This window comes from Miniopterus schreibersii, assembly GCF_964146895.1.
Source record: "Miniopterus schreibersii genome assembly, chromosome: 19".
Taxonomy (NCBI): domain Eukaryota; kingdom Metazoa; phylum Chordata; class Mammalia; order Chiroptera; family Miniopteridae; genus Miniopterus; species Miniopterus schreibersii.
The window spans coordinates 33,076,841-33,092,225 of NC_138119.1; the positions used below are offsets into that span (position 1 = coordinate 33,076,841).

Here is a 15,385-nt window from a genome sequence, read left to right on the forward strand (position 1 = left end):
TTTTTGTCTTTCATTTTGTTTCTGTGATGTGTTACATTTATTAATTTGCGAATGTTATACTAGCCTTTATTCTGCATCCCCAGAATAAACCTCACCTGGTTGTGGTGTATGATCTTTTTAATGTATTGCTGGATCCGGTTTGCTAGTATTTTAGTGAGGATTTTGGTATCTATGTTCATCAGGGATATTGGCCTGTAATTTTTTCTTTGTAGTGTCTTTATCTGGTTTTGAGATTAGGATGATGCTGGCCTCATAAAAGGAGCTTGGGAATTTTCTCTCCTCTTGAATTTTCTGGAATAGTTTGAGGAGAATAGGTGTTAATTCTTCTTTGAATGTTTGGTAAAACTTGCCTATAAATCCGTCCGATCCAGGACTTTTGTTTCCTGGCAGTATTTTTATTATTGCTTCAATTTCATTTGTCGTTATCAGCCTATTCAGGTTTTATGATTTTTCCTGATTCAGCTTTGGAAGACTGTATGCTTCTAAGAATTTGTCCATTTCACCCAGGTTGTCCAGTTTGTTGGCATATATTTGCTCATAGTATTTTCTTATGATCCTTTGTATTTCTGTTGGGTTGGTTGTTATATCGCCTCTTTCATTTCTGATTTTATTTATTTGGGTCCTCTCTCTTTTTTTCTTAGTGAGTCTGGCTAAAGGTGCATCAGTCTTATTTATCTTTTCAAACAAAAAGCTCTTGGTTTCATTAATTTTTTTTTTTTTTGGTGCTTTTTTTTTTTGGTCATTAATTTCTGCTCTGATCTTTATTATTTTCTTCCATCTGCTCATTCTGGGCTTTTCTTGCTGTTCTCTTTCTAATTCTTTTAGTTGTTGTGTGAGATGGTTTAGTAGAGCTTTTTCCTGTTTCTTGAGGTATGCCTGTACTGCTATGAACTTCCCCCTCAGTAATCCTTTTCTGTGTCCAATAGATTTTAGGGTGTTGTCTGTTCATTTTGGGGTTTTTCCAAGAAGTGTTTGTTTTTCCCCCCTGATCTTATTGGTAAGCCATTCATTGTTTAATAACATGCTATTTAGCCTCCATGTGTTAGAATGTTTTTGTGTTTTTTTATAGTGGTTGATTTCTAGTTTCATGGCATTGTGATCCGAGAAGATGCTTGATATGATATCAATCTTCTTGAATTTGTAGAGGCTTGCCTTGTGCCCTAACATGTGGTCTATTTTTGAGAATGTTCCATGTGCACTTGAGAAAAATGTGTATTCTGCTGCCTTGGGGTGAAATGTTCTATAAATGTCAATTAAATCCATTAGCTATAGTGTGTCACTTAAGGTCTGTGTTTCCCTATTGATTTTTTGTTTTGATGATCTGTCCAATGCTGACAGTAGGGTGTTAAAGTCCCCCACTATGATTGTGCTTCTGTCAATCTCCCCCTTAAAGTCCACCAAGAAATTTCTTATATATTTAGGTGCTCCTATATTGGGTGCATATATAAGAGTTATATCCTCCTGTTGGATTGATCCCTTTAGTATTATGTAGTGACCATCTTTGTCTCTTGGTATGGTCTTTATTTTGAAGTCTATTTTGTCAGAAATAAGTATTGCTACTCCAGCTTTTTTCCCCTTTCCATTTGCATGGACTATTTTTTCCATCCCTTCACTTTTAGCCTGATGAATCTTTTGCTCTCCTTTGGGTCTCTTGTAGACAGCATATATTTGGGTCCTGTTTTCTTATCCATTCAGCTACACTATATCTTTTGATTGGACCATTTATTCCATTTACATTTAAGGTTACTATTGATATCAACTTATTTAATGCCGTTTTCCCCCTTAATGCTGATGTACCTTTTCCTCACTATTCTTTTTCTTAGAGCAGTCCTTTTAGCATTTCTTGCAATGCTGGTTTGGTGGTACTGAACTCCTTTAGCCTTTTTTTTTTTTTCTTTTTTTGTCTGGGAAGCTCTTTATTTCACCTTCAATTTTAAATGCTAGCCTTGCTGAATAAAGCAATCTTGGTTGCATGTTCTTGCTTTTCATTACTTTGAGGACTTCATGCCACTCCCTTCTGGCCTGAAGAGTTTCTGTTGAGAGATCCGATGTCAGCTTTATGGGGGTTCCCTTGTAGGTCACTGCTTGCCTCTCTCTTGCAGCCCTTAATATTCTCTCTTTGTCCTCGACATTTGCCATTTTAATTATGATGTGTCTTGGAGTGGGTCTCTTTGGGTCCTTCTTGTTTGGAACCCTCTGTGCTTCCTGAACTTGTGTGGCTTTCTCCCTTGCCAGTGTGGGGAAGTTTTCTGTCATTATTTCCTACACCAAATTCTCTATCCCTTGCTCTCTTTCGTCCCCCTCAGCACTCCTATAATATGAATGTTGTTTCGCTTTATGTTGCCCCAAAGCTCCCTTAGACTGTCCTCATGCTTTTTAAGTGTTCTTTTGTTTGTTTGTTTTTTGTGGGTTGTTTTGCTGCTCTGATTGAGTGGTGTTTTCTATCTTATCTTCTAAGTCATTTATTCTATCCTATGCTTCATTAAGCCAGCTTTTAATTCCTTCCAGCGTATTCTTGATATCAGATGTAGTATGGTTTATTTCTGGTGATTCTTGTTTATAATATGTATCTTTTTTAATGTTTTCACTAAGTTCCTCGACCTTACCATCAAGTGCCTTGTTTTTCTCATTAATTTCCTTGAGCATCTTTATAATCATAACTCTGAACTCTATTTCTGATAATTTGCTTAACTCCATCTCATCAAGGTCTTTTTCTGGTGATTTTTCCTTTTCTTTAATTTGGGGGTTGTTTCTTTGTCTCCCCATTTTGGTGGCTCTTAGTGTTTGTATCTATATATTAGATATATTTGCTGTCTCCCAGTCTTGTGGGGTGGGATTTTGTAGTGTGAGTCCAGTGGAGCCCAGAGGTGTGTCTTCCTTATACTTCTGAGCTCTTTGCTCTAGGTGTACCCCTTTTGTGGGTGTCCTTTTTGTGGGTTCTTTGGGCTCTTCAATTGTGGTTGGGTCTAGATTGTTGTTGACCTGCCCTTCAGAGGACTCTCCTCTTAGGTTTGCTAACTGTGTGTATCAGCCTAAACCACAACATGCGAGCTGTTGTATGGGTGCTGACAAGGCTGGACAATACACAATTAAACTTCCAGGAAACAAGGGGTATCTTACAAAATATCTTGACAATCACAATGAAAACAACCCAAGTGAAAATAGAACTGAGAGAGTGAAGGGAGAACACAAATGCTAAAGCAAAAAAAAAAAAAAAAAGGAAAGAAAAATGAAGCTAGAGAGAGAAAAGTATATTATTGCTAATAGTAATGAAAATTGAAAATATAATAATAAACTAAAATAAAATGTAAAAAATAGAGAAGCTACTGGGAGATAAAAGGGGCAGAGAAAAGCTTCTGAAAGAAGGGTGAGCAAAAAATTAAGGATAGAGCATAGGAATCAGATAATAGTTGAAAATGAAAAAATAAAAATACAATAAAGAGACAAACAGAAACTAACAATCAAACAAAAAGACAGGAAGACAGAAGGGAGAAAAAGAGAAGAAATAAAGAAAGAGAAAATTTATGCCTATGGATTGAGGAGAGAGAGTGAGAGAGAGATAAAGCCAGGGCAGAGGGAGACTCCAGTAAAAGATCAGGGGGAAACTATAGAGAACAGCAGTAAACTTCTTGGTTATAATGATAATGTCCTAGCAATTAAGCAGAGAATATCAAGAAAATCTTGGTAGTAGAATAAAAGATAAAATAAAACACAGCAAAAATCCAAAACAAAACAAAAAACAAGCAAAGCAAAACAAAATTCTTTAAAAATAATAATTTTAAAATTTTTTTAAATTATAAAATTTAAAAAGAAAAAATTTTTTTCTATCTCTTTTTCCTAAGGAAAAAAAAAGGCAACCATGTGAGTTTCATCTGGACAGCTTATGTGGTCTGTGGTTCACAGTTTTGTATGCTGATTTCTGTTTTCCTGGGAGGTGCTTGTGTATCAGCCAATGTGAGGAGCCGTCTAGGTTTGGCTCTGGTGTCCTTAGGTAGATGGTTGATCTGAGGCTCTCCGTGGGCCACATCCTCTGGTCAGCTATTTTGCAACCTTGTAGTTGCCTGGTCTTGCTCCAGAGTCTTCTGTAGAGTCTTTAGGGTGCAGGGTGGCTAGTGTAGCCCAGGGTATCACTTCCCTTAGAGGTGTCACTGTCAGGCGCTCACTCTGCAGGAGTCTCTGCTCCACCGCCAGCTCCTAATTCCCTACCCTGTCCTCTGATTCTAGTTCCCCAGGCTCTGACCTACTGCAGCTTCAGATTGATTTCAGCCTGTTGCTTCTTCTGTATGGGCTGTTTCAGCTCAGTGGGTTCGATTAAAGAGACTTCCAGTGAGCCCTTTGCCTGCCCAGCCCCCAGCAGGGGTTTTCACATTTCCTCCAGTTCCCCAACAACAGTCCCTGAGAGTCTTGTTCTTGTAATGTCCTCCAGTGAGCTGCTCTCCCTTCCCCCTCAGGACTGTGCCCTGTGGGTGTCTGGGGCTTCAGTGAGCTGGGTCCGCCCCTTTCCTGTTGGGGGTGGTGCTCCCCGCTGCTGGAGAGGCCGACGGGCTCCACCCCTCCCTGCTCAGCTCTGGTTGGCTGGTCGCACCAGGCCCGCCCCTCAGACCGTCCACTGTGCAGACCCCAGTCCCAGCCTCCGCTGGTCTGTCCCCCAGTGCATGCTGGGAAGGTGGGAGCCAGTTCAGTGAGCAGACTCACAAACGCACAAAGCAACACACAGGCAGAGAGTCCGCCCTGCGAGGTCCAGTGGCCTGTGCACCAAGCACCCAGCAGGAGGGGACCCAAAGTCAGCTCCATGCAGCTCCCCACACCGCTGGTCTCAGCAAAGCTGGGGCGGCTCCACGCGCCACCACGGTGCCCCTCGGGGCTGGTCACAGATCCCAGCCTCTCCACACTGGGAGCTCAGGGTGGGAGGGCTCCCTCAGGGCTGGTCACCGATCCCAGCCCCTCCCCACCAGCAGCTCAGGGCCTGGAGGAAAATTCCCTCCCACAGTTAGCTCCAGGCCCTCTCTGGCAGTGGGAGGGCTCCTCCCCTACCCCTCGCCACGCAGATCAAATGCTTTCTGGGGCTCAACCCAATGCCTTACAGGGGGGCAGAGGGTCCCTGTGTGCTCCTGCTCAGTGCAGTCCTCTGGTCCCTCAGTATGCGGGTGCCACACACCCTGGGACAGCCTTCCCTATGGTCAGCACCCTGAGCATTAGATGCTGGTCGAAGCCACCACTAGAGGCTTTGTTTCCCAGGAAGGCGCCGGCCGCCATTGGAGGTTTGTTTCCCAGGAAGGCGCCAGCTGCCATTAGAGGCTTTGTTTCCCAGGAAGGCACCGGCCGCCATTAGAGGCTTTGTTTCCCAGGAAGGCGCCGGCCCCTCCTGGTGGGCACCCCGCTACCCTGGGCCCCTCTGCCCTGTGCGCGGGGCAGGGCACTCCTTCCCCTCGTCGCTCCGGGTGTGGGGTCCCCGCTTTTGGAGGCCGTCCGTGCTCCCGAGGGGAGGGAGCTTTGCAGCCTCCAGGCCTCGGGGCTCGGAGCCCAGCACAGGCTTCAAGGGGGATCCCCCTTCCTACGCCCCCCCCCCCTTACCGGACTCTATGGTGTTTCTTCAGTGCTCCCCACTCGCACTCCGTCCACTCTGGTTCCTCTGTTTTCTCCCAGCTGGTTACGTAGGATTTTAGGAGGAAATCGAGTCCGTGGCTGGGAGCGGGGCCGCCATCTTCCTGCTCTGTCGACTTTTCTTATTTCTGAGGTAAGTTTATCACGATGAACTCCCCTTTTAGAACTGCCTTTGCTGCATCCCACAAATTTGGTATGTTATATTTCCATATTCATTTATCTCAAGGTATTTTTAAATTTCTGTTTGGGGATATTCTTTGGCCTGTTGACTGTTCAGTAGCATGTTGTTTAATCTCCACATATTTGTGAATTTTCCAGTTTTCTTTGTGTCATTTCTAGTTTTTCATACCATTGTGGTTGGAAAAGGTGCTTGGTATGATTTAAGTCTTTTTAAATTTATTAAGACTTGTTTTGTGGCCTCACATATGATCTATCCTGTAAAATGTCCCATGTGTGCTTAAGAATATGTACTGTATTGCTTTTGAATAGAATGTGCTGTATATACCTGTTAAGTTCATCTCATTTAAGGCTGATGTTTCCTTATTGATTTTCTGTCTGCATGATCTATATCTATTGATGGGGGGGGGGGTATTAAAGTTCCCTATTATTGTATTACTGGCTATTTCTCCCTTTAGGTCTGCTAATATTTGCTTTATATATTTGAGTGCATAAATAATTGCAGATGTTATATCCTGTTGTTGGATTGACCCCTCTGTCATGTAATTTGATGTAAGGGCACACACAGACTAAAAGTGAAGGGATGGAAAAAGATATTTCACTCAAATGGAAACCAAAAGAAAGCTGGAGCAGCTATAATTAGACAGATTTGATTCTAAAATAAAGAATAGTATATATTCACATATAATATTTTTTTTTTGTTTTGCTTTGCTTTATTTATTTCCCTGAGAATTTAATCCCTTCCCTCTGCCTAGCAGTTTGAGTGACAGCTAATCATTAACGTTTCTCTTAGAATTAAATTGAGCTGAGATACGATCATAGCTTTAATTAGATTGAGTTCACCTGTAATCAGTCAAACCCCCAACCTCCTTCATCACCACTGCCCCTTAGATCTTATCAATAGTTAAGGTGGAAAGAGGTTAGGCTGTAGTTTCAATATTTTTTGTTTACTTTTATATTAAAACTCTAGAATTCAACTATAATGAAATATGTGGTACCATACAATTTGTTTCTGCTGTCTAGTTTCTTCCTAGTGCCACTTTCTCAGCAAAATTCTGGAAAGAATGAGAATTGTTGGGCAAGCAGTTTGTCTTTTTGCTTCAGAAACTTCTAGATCCCAGCCCGTCTTGCCTGCCCATGCTATTACCTAAGTTTCACCAACTCTGTCCTTCTCAAGGTCTCTGTTTATGGCAGCCTCTCTCTTCCATTGGTGTGCACCCCAGAACAGGATCCTGCCCCAGGTCTGGAGCTATTTGGCTCCCTGCTCATCTACAAAGGACACATTTCTCTCTGGAATTTAGTTCAAGGGATTTTTCGCATATGCCATTCATTGCATATTCCATAGGTAAGTATGACTTTTATTTTCTGTTTTCTTATTGTTACCACAGGAGAACTTTCACATCCTTCTACATTATATCAAAAGAAGTCTCAAAACCTAGTACCTTCTTGATGAGCAGTACATATAAGCCCAAAAGACAGAGACAAGACACTGATCTAGGCTCAACAGGAGAGAAATCCTTGAGTAAGATACCAACCTAAGATTTCTAAAGACTTAGACATGAGACCAAGAAAGAGTTTCAAATAGCAAGAGAAGAAGGAACATTATTCCTACAGAGAAAAGAGGAAGAAAGAGAAGACAAAGTTAAGTTTTCAGCAGCTCCTGGCACCTTCATAGTCTTTCTTCTTTCTTCCTTCTCTGTGAAACTAATACATGGTAAATGTGTGTGTTTTTCACATGTAGTAATTACATATTTTAGGAAGACGTGCTTGCTAAGAATGTGAAAGTAATATGGTTTAATCTTGTGAAATGAAGTAATTAATATGGGTAATTCCATTTTTATTTTCAATTCTTCTTTGGTCCCAAGTAGCTGCCTGTTCACTATACCTACATAAAGGCTCTCGACTATGCTATACTGAACAATTATATATTTGGAGAATGATGAGCGGGATTGTACAGTATATGACCCCAGAGGTTCAGGTTGCCTAGAAATGAGCTATCTGGCTGAGGACTCCTCTCAGTGGTAAAGGGTGTACCTAATCTTATTCCCCCCAGGTCTCAGGAGCTGAGTCCTCAGCTTCCCCAGAACTCCTCCAAAACAGCTGGATTCCAGTTAAAATTGCTTGGCTTTGGGACCCAAATATTTATACCTATTACCACCCCTGACACCCTACACACATACAAGGCCCGTGTTATCTTCTAACAGGGAGTGGTAGGCCTCTACTAAAGAATAGTCCTGTGTTTCATCTATCTCACTCATAATATAACTATATTAACTCTATTATATATATTATATACATAACTTACATAACATAGAATTATATAAAATATAAAAATATATAATAACATATAGAATATTATTATATAAAATAATTTGGGAAATTATTAAATTTATGTAAAATATATAAAATAATGTTTTATTAATTACATAGAATTGTGTTATATATTAAGACATAACTGTAATTCTATAATATCAGTTGCTAACATTTATTAAGCTCCTATCATGTCAACACATCTTCCTATTCTCTACCCCGCACCACGTTTGGCGTAATCCTACTAAGTTATTCCTCAGACCTGTCCCAGCTTGGTTGTCAGTTCCTTCAGAAAGCCTTCCCCACACTCTCCTAGCCCAGGTCAGATGCCCTCTCCATTCCCCTTATTTTCTCTACTAAAACACTTATCACCCTATGTTGGAATTGCCTGTTCAATTGTCCATCTCCCTAACAAGCGGGGAGACCAATTGCTTTGTCATTCTTTATATTGCCAGTTCCCAGAACAGTGCCTGACACATAGTAGGCGTTCAATAAATATTTGTTAAATAAGTAATTAATTAGTGCTAGGCACTTCAGGTTATAAAATAGGAAAAAACAGCGTCATAATATATGTACCAGTGTTTCCGAAGTCTCTTATCTCATACTTCCTTTCTTTAAACACAGCTATAAAAAGCAAGGACATTCGAGTGCAGCAGCTGAATGCCTGTTAGAAGAGTGCCATTGCTGGCACGATAGCTTAGACTCTGAAAGAAGATGGCTCAGCAATATTTATGGATCTTGCTCCTTTGCCTGCAAACCTGTGAGTTCTGACCCTTGCTGATCCCCTCCTAGTTTTCTATTAAGTTTTAGATATTTCCCTGAAGGAAGACACTGAAACGCCCTTTTGATAGGTTTTAACACAAGTACCCTGGGTCTCAAAAGGAGACCAACTGATTGAGGAAAAGCTTAAGATTCAAACCTCTTTTTCAGCTTTAGAGTTTGAATTTCTAACTTTTGTCTGTGTCCAGTCTCCAAAAAGCTGAGACAAACCCTTCTGCTCAGAAGAGCCAGCACTTGGAAGACCTGGCCAAAAAGCTCAGTAAAAGAATAAATAATCCAAAATCTTGACTAACTTAAAAGCTATTTCTTTTTGGTATTGTAATACGTTATGTAGTTTTTGAAAGAGATATACCTTTCCCAATTTTATTTCATTGCTCTATCAGATTGAAGTGGTGCATGACCACAATTATCATTGTAAAATCAGAACTATTAGTCTGCTTCTATTTTCCAAAAACTCTCTAAAATAAATGGGAAGGGGTTATTATTCCTATTTTACAAATATGTTACTTTCAAAAAATTAAGAACTTGAACTAAAAACTTTGTTTTTCTTATGTATGCTTAACAGTAAATTATAAAAGACAGATGAATATTGTTTGTTGTTAGTACAAAGAAAACTATGTAACATAAACATAGCTCTGGGTGTATTTTGTCATTGCATATATTATTTAATTAAATCCAAACAATTGTCTTGTTTATATAAAAATTGACTGTTTGGCATTTTTAATCTATTTATATTATCTCTTACCAGCTCTAAAATGCACTATCAAATTCCCTATATGAGTTAGACTACAGAGAATCTAGTGGTTTAGAATATTCTGAAAAGGTAGGATGAATGTACCATGGTCTCTCTGGTTCCCTTGATCATTTAAAATTGTGACTCCTTCCATTCGAGCTTTGCGGGGACTGCAACATCTAGGCAGGCCAAGTTTTTGGAGCCTATGCTACTCACCCTTACATGGTAGGTATAAAATGCAAGTAGATGGGGAAAGAGTTGGATAAAACCTAAATGGAAATCTAGGGATGTCCGTAATCTTCCAGAGAAGGGTGCCATTTGATATCACTTAATTTGTAAGGCATTCTACAATTCTCCTGTAATCAATACTAAAACCATTGAAATAAGAAATGTAGATATTATTATGCAAAAAAACATAAACTAAGGTTCAGATTAAAGTAATTCACCTGAAGTTTCACAACCTAAAATTAGTAAAGCTGGAAATAGACATTGGTTCTTCTAATTCCAAGGCGATAGCTCCTTCTGTTCCACACTCTTTCTGACCTCACTTATTACTTTTTTAAATCCTTGAAGCTCTTCAAAGGGCTAACACCTGAAGTTGGCAAATCAGCTAGTAGTGAATCATTCATCCATTAGCTTTGTGACAAGCTCAACTTGTTTTGACTTCAGAATGGGGAAAACATTTTTATTCCAGCAGGTGATACTATAATGGGATTTTGAGAATCAAAATAATTCATGTACAACATTTGCCATAGGACCTGAATATAGTAAGTGCTTAACAGAAAAACAACAACAAACCTGCCATTGTTTTTCATACTTGCTTTCACATGGTATTAGAAAGAGCCAAGGCTTTCTTGCACAGAGATCCTGGGCAAGACATCTCTGTGTGGGATGACCCAAGCAACACCAGCAGGAGAAAAGGTGGTGAGAGTCTGAGCTCAGGTGTGGGCTGTTGGGATTCTGGGGAAACCGGGGGTAAGATATGTAAGATATTCATTTTCTCAAAGACCCATAAAAATCAAGGGCACGGGTTTGTTTTAGAGTATTGGCACCAGAAGTACTTTCACTTACCATTTGCCTTTGCTGAATGGATCTGTTTGCTGCTTAAAAATTATTCCATGAAATTATTTTTATTTATTTGCTAAAGAGGAACACATCAAAAATAGTACTTCTGTTTATTTATAAGAGGGGTAATATAATCTGACTATGTCCAGGGACTGTTATTAAGTAAATGTTATGGGAATATTGGCTGACTTAATTTGGCAAATAGCTAGAACTCAGGGTCCACAAAATGATTAAAAAAATTTTTTTAATTAAAAATTAAATTTAAAAATTAAAAAAAAGAAAACACAACTGAAAAAACCCTTACAACATAAACATTTCCTGCTTGCAAAACTACACCCTAAATCCTTCCTGCTGCTGTTGCTGGCAGAGGTGGCCCTTGGATATGATCAACTGATTTCCTGCACTTCCCTAAAATTCAGATCAGCTGAAGCAGCTGAGATACAGTGGAAAAAGGAAGTTAGAAATCCCCATATTTCTCTTGAAATTACTGAAATAAATCTGAGTGTGTAAACTCATGACCCTTCCATGTTGGAAATTTTTTCTCCAAGAGCCAAGACTCACAGGCTTATGTTCTGATCTCAACTTTCTCATCATGACTTGTGAACCCTGTGACTCTGATTGTCCCTCCAAGTATCCCGCTAGCCACCCTCCCTCTGGGGTGGGAGACAGGAGAGTCTACCACTTTTGCTCCATGTCCATTACTCTCTACATGGGATTTTGTTTGTTTGTTTGTTTGTTTTTCATGCAATTTTAGTTCTTCCTTTTCTGTGTGCCTTTCTTTTTCCCGTTTCTTAAACCCCTACTCTTGCTCCCTTCTCCTATCTCTCATCATTAATAGTAATAACTACTTAAGGAGCAATTACTACGTGTCTGGCATTGCCCTAAGTAGTCTACATTGATCATTTTATTTAATCCTCACAATACCCTATGAGATGAGTACTATTAATATTTCAAGTTTATACCTGAGACACAGAATTCTGGAGGTCATTTAGCCAAAAAGTGGAGGAAGTAGGGCTTGACTTCCAGTGTCTTTAGACTTAACCACTTAGCAATACTGCCTTCACCCACTTTGATGCTGAAGTGGAATAAAACACTACTACTAATTGTTATCACATTTTGGGATTTGTCAGTGAAGAGTGGTGTTTTATGTCCAGCAAGACAGGATTATTCATGGAGAGACTGGGCCTGTTTCTACACCCACCTGCAGAGGAGGGTAGAGTTGGTGGGCAGGCCTTTGCCAATAGCCAAAGTTTAGGGAGGCCAGCAAGGCAGAATATCCAAGGAAATGACCGTATCTAGACATGGTTCAAGTACCATTCACATCGATATGGTTTGGGTTGACTTGAATTTGCCTCTTAAAAACAAGTAAGGATTAAATATAAACAAGGTCTTGATGTCCTGTTGAATGTAAAGCATAGTCATTCCAGCAGCTACCTAACCTTCCTCCTTCTTTTAGGATCCTTCAAATAAGCATTTTTTTTAAAAAATATATCTTTATTGATTTCAGAGAGAAGAAGGGTGAGAGAGAGATAGAAACATCAATGATGAGAGAGTCATTGATCAGCTGCCTCCTGCACATCCCCGCTGGGGATCAAGCCCACAACCTGGGCATGTGCCCTGACCAGGAATTGAACCTCGATCTTCTGGATCATAGGTCAATGCTCAACTGCTGAGCCACGCCCGGCTGGGCTCCAATAAGCATTTTTTATTCTTTTTCAGGGGCAGGGGGCAGTAGCTAATCTTCCCTCCTCTTATCCACTGCCTCCTAAGTTAATGAATGATGATGGAACCGCCATGAATACTGCAGGCCTGGAAGGACAATTTAGAGATAGCTGCACCCTGGCATTCAAGAGAGTTGGTTATAGCTGGTCATGCTGAGTGAAAAGAAGTAGAGGAAAAGAGGAAGCATGACTGACTTCTATTTTACCTACTCTACTCCAAAATGTCTGCATATTTACTTTCTCTAACATCTCCCCAACACAACTCTCTTTTGTCCCTTAACAGTTGCCTGGGAGTATTATTTTAATCTCTGTAACAATGTTTTTTTGTTTTCTGTAACAAACACAGAGTGCCTAGTATATGCGAGGCACTTTTCTAACAGGTTTACAAATATTAAGTCATTTAACCTTCATAACACTTCTATGAGGTAAGTGCTTCTGTTAGCTTGCTTGTAAAGCTGATAAAAGTGAGGCATAGAGAAGTTGTTAATTTTCACAAGGTCTTATTGCTAGTACCTGATGGTGTGGAGATTCAAACTTTGGGCAGTCTGGCTCTTTCTCACTAAGTCATGGTGCCTCGCATGGGGGTAGACAGAGGGTGCTCCTCATGACAAGACTCTTTGGGGGTGTCTAGATTCTTCTCCCTTGGTATACACACTTGAGAGCACTCATTTCATTTAATCCTCATAACTCCTCAAGTGGCAGGGCATATATTTTTTATTTCATTTACCAACTAGAATCCTGAGACTTAACATGGAAATTACTTATCCATGTCATTTAGCTAGTCTGCAACAGAGCCTTAACTAGAGCATGTTTCTTGATCCCTAGTTCAGGACACTTTTACTAGCCACTCTATGAAGCCCCATCCTGTGGATCTACACACAAAAAATTTTTATAAACATAATGAAAATATTAGAGTGAAAAGAAGTCACAGTTAGCCAACTGCCCCTTCTTATTTATCAGTTTATACCCTGAACCTTCGACACCAAGACAGAGGAGCCAGTGAAGAGTCCTTTCTTGCCTTCACTCTTTCCCTTGCTCTGAGTTTTTCTACCTTGCTTTTTATTGCTGGAAAAGGGGTAATTGGGTCAGTAGCCAAAAATTATTCATTCTCTCAAAAAAATTTAACCACCCACCAGGTGCGAGGGAAATAGCAGTGACCAAAACAGACAAAGACTCTGCATTATGGGAGAGTCCTAGTGGGACTTGGGGGCTGGGGAAGACAATAGATAGGTGCCCACGATGCTTTCGATGCTTTCGTAGTGATGACCGCTATGAAGGAAAGTAAAGGCAAGGCAACAGAGAGCGACGGGAGGGAACCGCTGCTTTACACATGGTGGTCAGGAAAGCTCTCTCTGGTGGGATGGCCTTGGAGCAGAGTTTCACAGTGACGGAAGGCTGCAAAGAGTGTCGTTGTAGAAAAGGAAATCGGCAAGCAACAGCAAGTGTGTCTGGCCCATTTGAAGAAGGAAGAAGCCAGCCAGTGTGGTTAGAGGGAGGGAGAGGGGAAGGGGAGGGATGAGCAGGCAGAAGGGGGGCCGGAACAAGTAGAGCTTAGGAGATAATGGCAGAGTGTAACAGACCAGAGAGCCCCCACCACCCCCGCCCCCACATGCATATCATCTTTGTTTTTAATAGAATCTAAGAACTATAAACTTGTAGGTCTAAATGGCCTACATTGTCATAAATATTTTATGTTTTGAAATCTCTTTGGATTCCATCCCACACTTTAGTGAGTTTCTCTTGCTCACCTCTGAAGAATTTCCCTCTGGCCAATGAAAATCCTCCTACCCCATCAATATTTCTAACCATAAAAAGTTTCTGACTTTGTTTTTCAAATACCTTTCTTTTTCTCATAATCTCTATTGCCTTCTTCCAGTCGGTGGGTTTTGGCAGCTACTTTATCATGAACTATACATTTGTATAGTCCACCCATATACATGGGCTCATCCAGGGAAACAGGAGTTATCACCTAAAACACAAAAAGATATATTAGGATGGGAAAGGTACTTTCCTTCCAGGAAGGGAAGGCCACTTCCAGTAAACAGCCTGTCTAGAGTGCTCTCTGTCCAAGCTGGTGTCATCTTTCCCCTTGGGTTCCCTCTTACTACCTAGGGGGAACAATGAATGTATTTTTCCATTTAGGCCCACACTCCAGGGTTCCAGTCTTTTCCTGCCTTTGCTTCTCCTTGAGAAGTACTGCCTTTCTCCCACCCTTCCCTTCCGTGGTCTGGCATACAACAGTCAGGAAACCACACTCACTGGGAGATGTAAATGTGGGTCACCTCTCCACCAGGCTCCCAAGGCTGCTCAGCAATCTTTTCATCCCCTTAATCAATCTTGGGTAGACTCCTAGGGTGTTCCCTATAGTGGCATTTTCTCAAAATTTTTACATTCATCAACATAATAGCAACTACCATTTATATGTGCCCGGCATTGTATTAAGTGCTTTATCATCATAATTGCATTTAACAGTTATCTACGTTTTAGAGGTAAGGAACCTCTAAAATCACATAATTCCAATAATTTTCTCATGATAACACTGCTAGTTTCAAATATACCAATATTCAAAATCTGTGCCCCTAATCTTTTTACTTTCTAGCGAGTCCTATCCTTGTCTCTACACTCTGACCAGGTATTCTCTCACCTCTTACATTACTGAAGAGATGAAGGTCATCAAGCATGACTGTCTTCTATTTTACCTACTCTACTCCAAAATGTCTACTATGTATCAAGTACCCTCTGTCTGCACTCACAACAATCTATGAGGCAGGCATTATTATATTCCATCTTCTAGTAAAGTAAGATAGGGCCTCAGGAAATGTCAGAGACTGAACCTGCCTCAAACCTGTGTTCCCTTCACCTCACCAAGAGGCCTTTCTTCTATCCTCACTCTCAACAATACCTCAAAATACCCTTACCCTTTCACTCATCTTTTGCTTTTCCCTTCCACTTAAGATGAAGGCATGACCCTCCTCTGATTGAAAACCATATCCCT

At 40.6% G+C, this 15,385-nt stretch overlaps 1 protein-coding gene across 1 annotated transcript in view; it reads left to right on the plus strand.

The window, feature by feature from the left end:
* Positions 1 to 8,736: 8,736 nt before the first annotated feature.
* The window catches only part of CD84 (CD84 molecule), a 29,172-nt gene continuing 22,523 nt past the window's right edge, over positions 8,737 to 15,385 (plus strand). Inside the window, exon 1 of the mRNA XM_081120966.1 lies at positions 8,737 to 8,851. Coding sequence (XP_080977092.1) covers positions 8,806 to 8,851 — 46 coding nt within the window. The 5' untranslated portion in view covers positions 8,737 to 8,805. The remainder of the gene's footprint in view (positions 8,852 to 15,385) is intronic.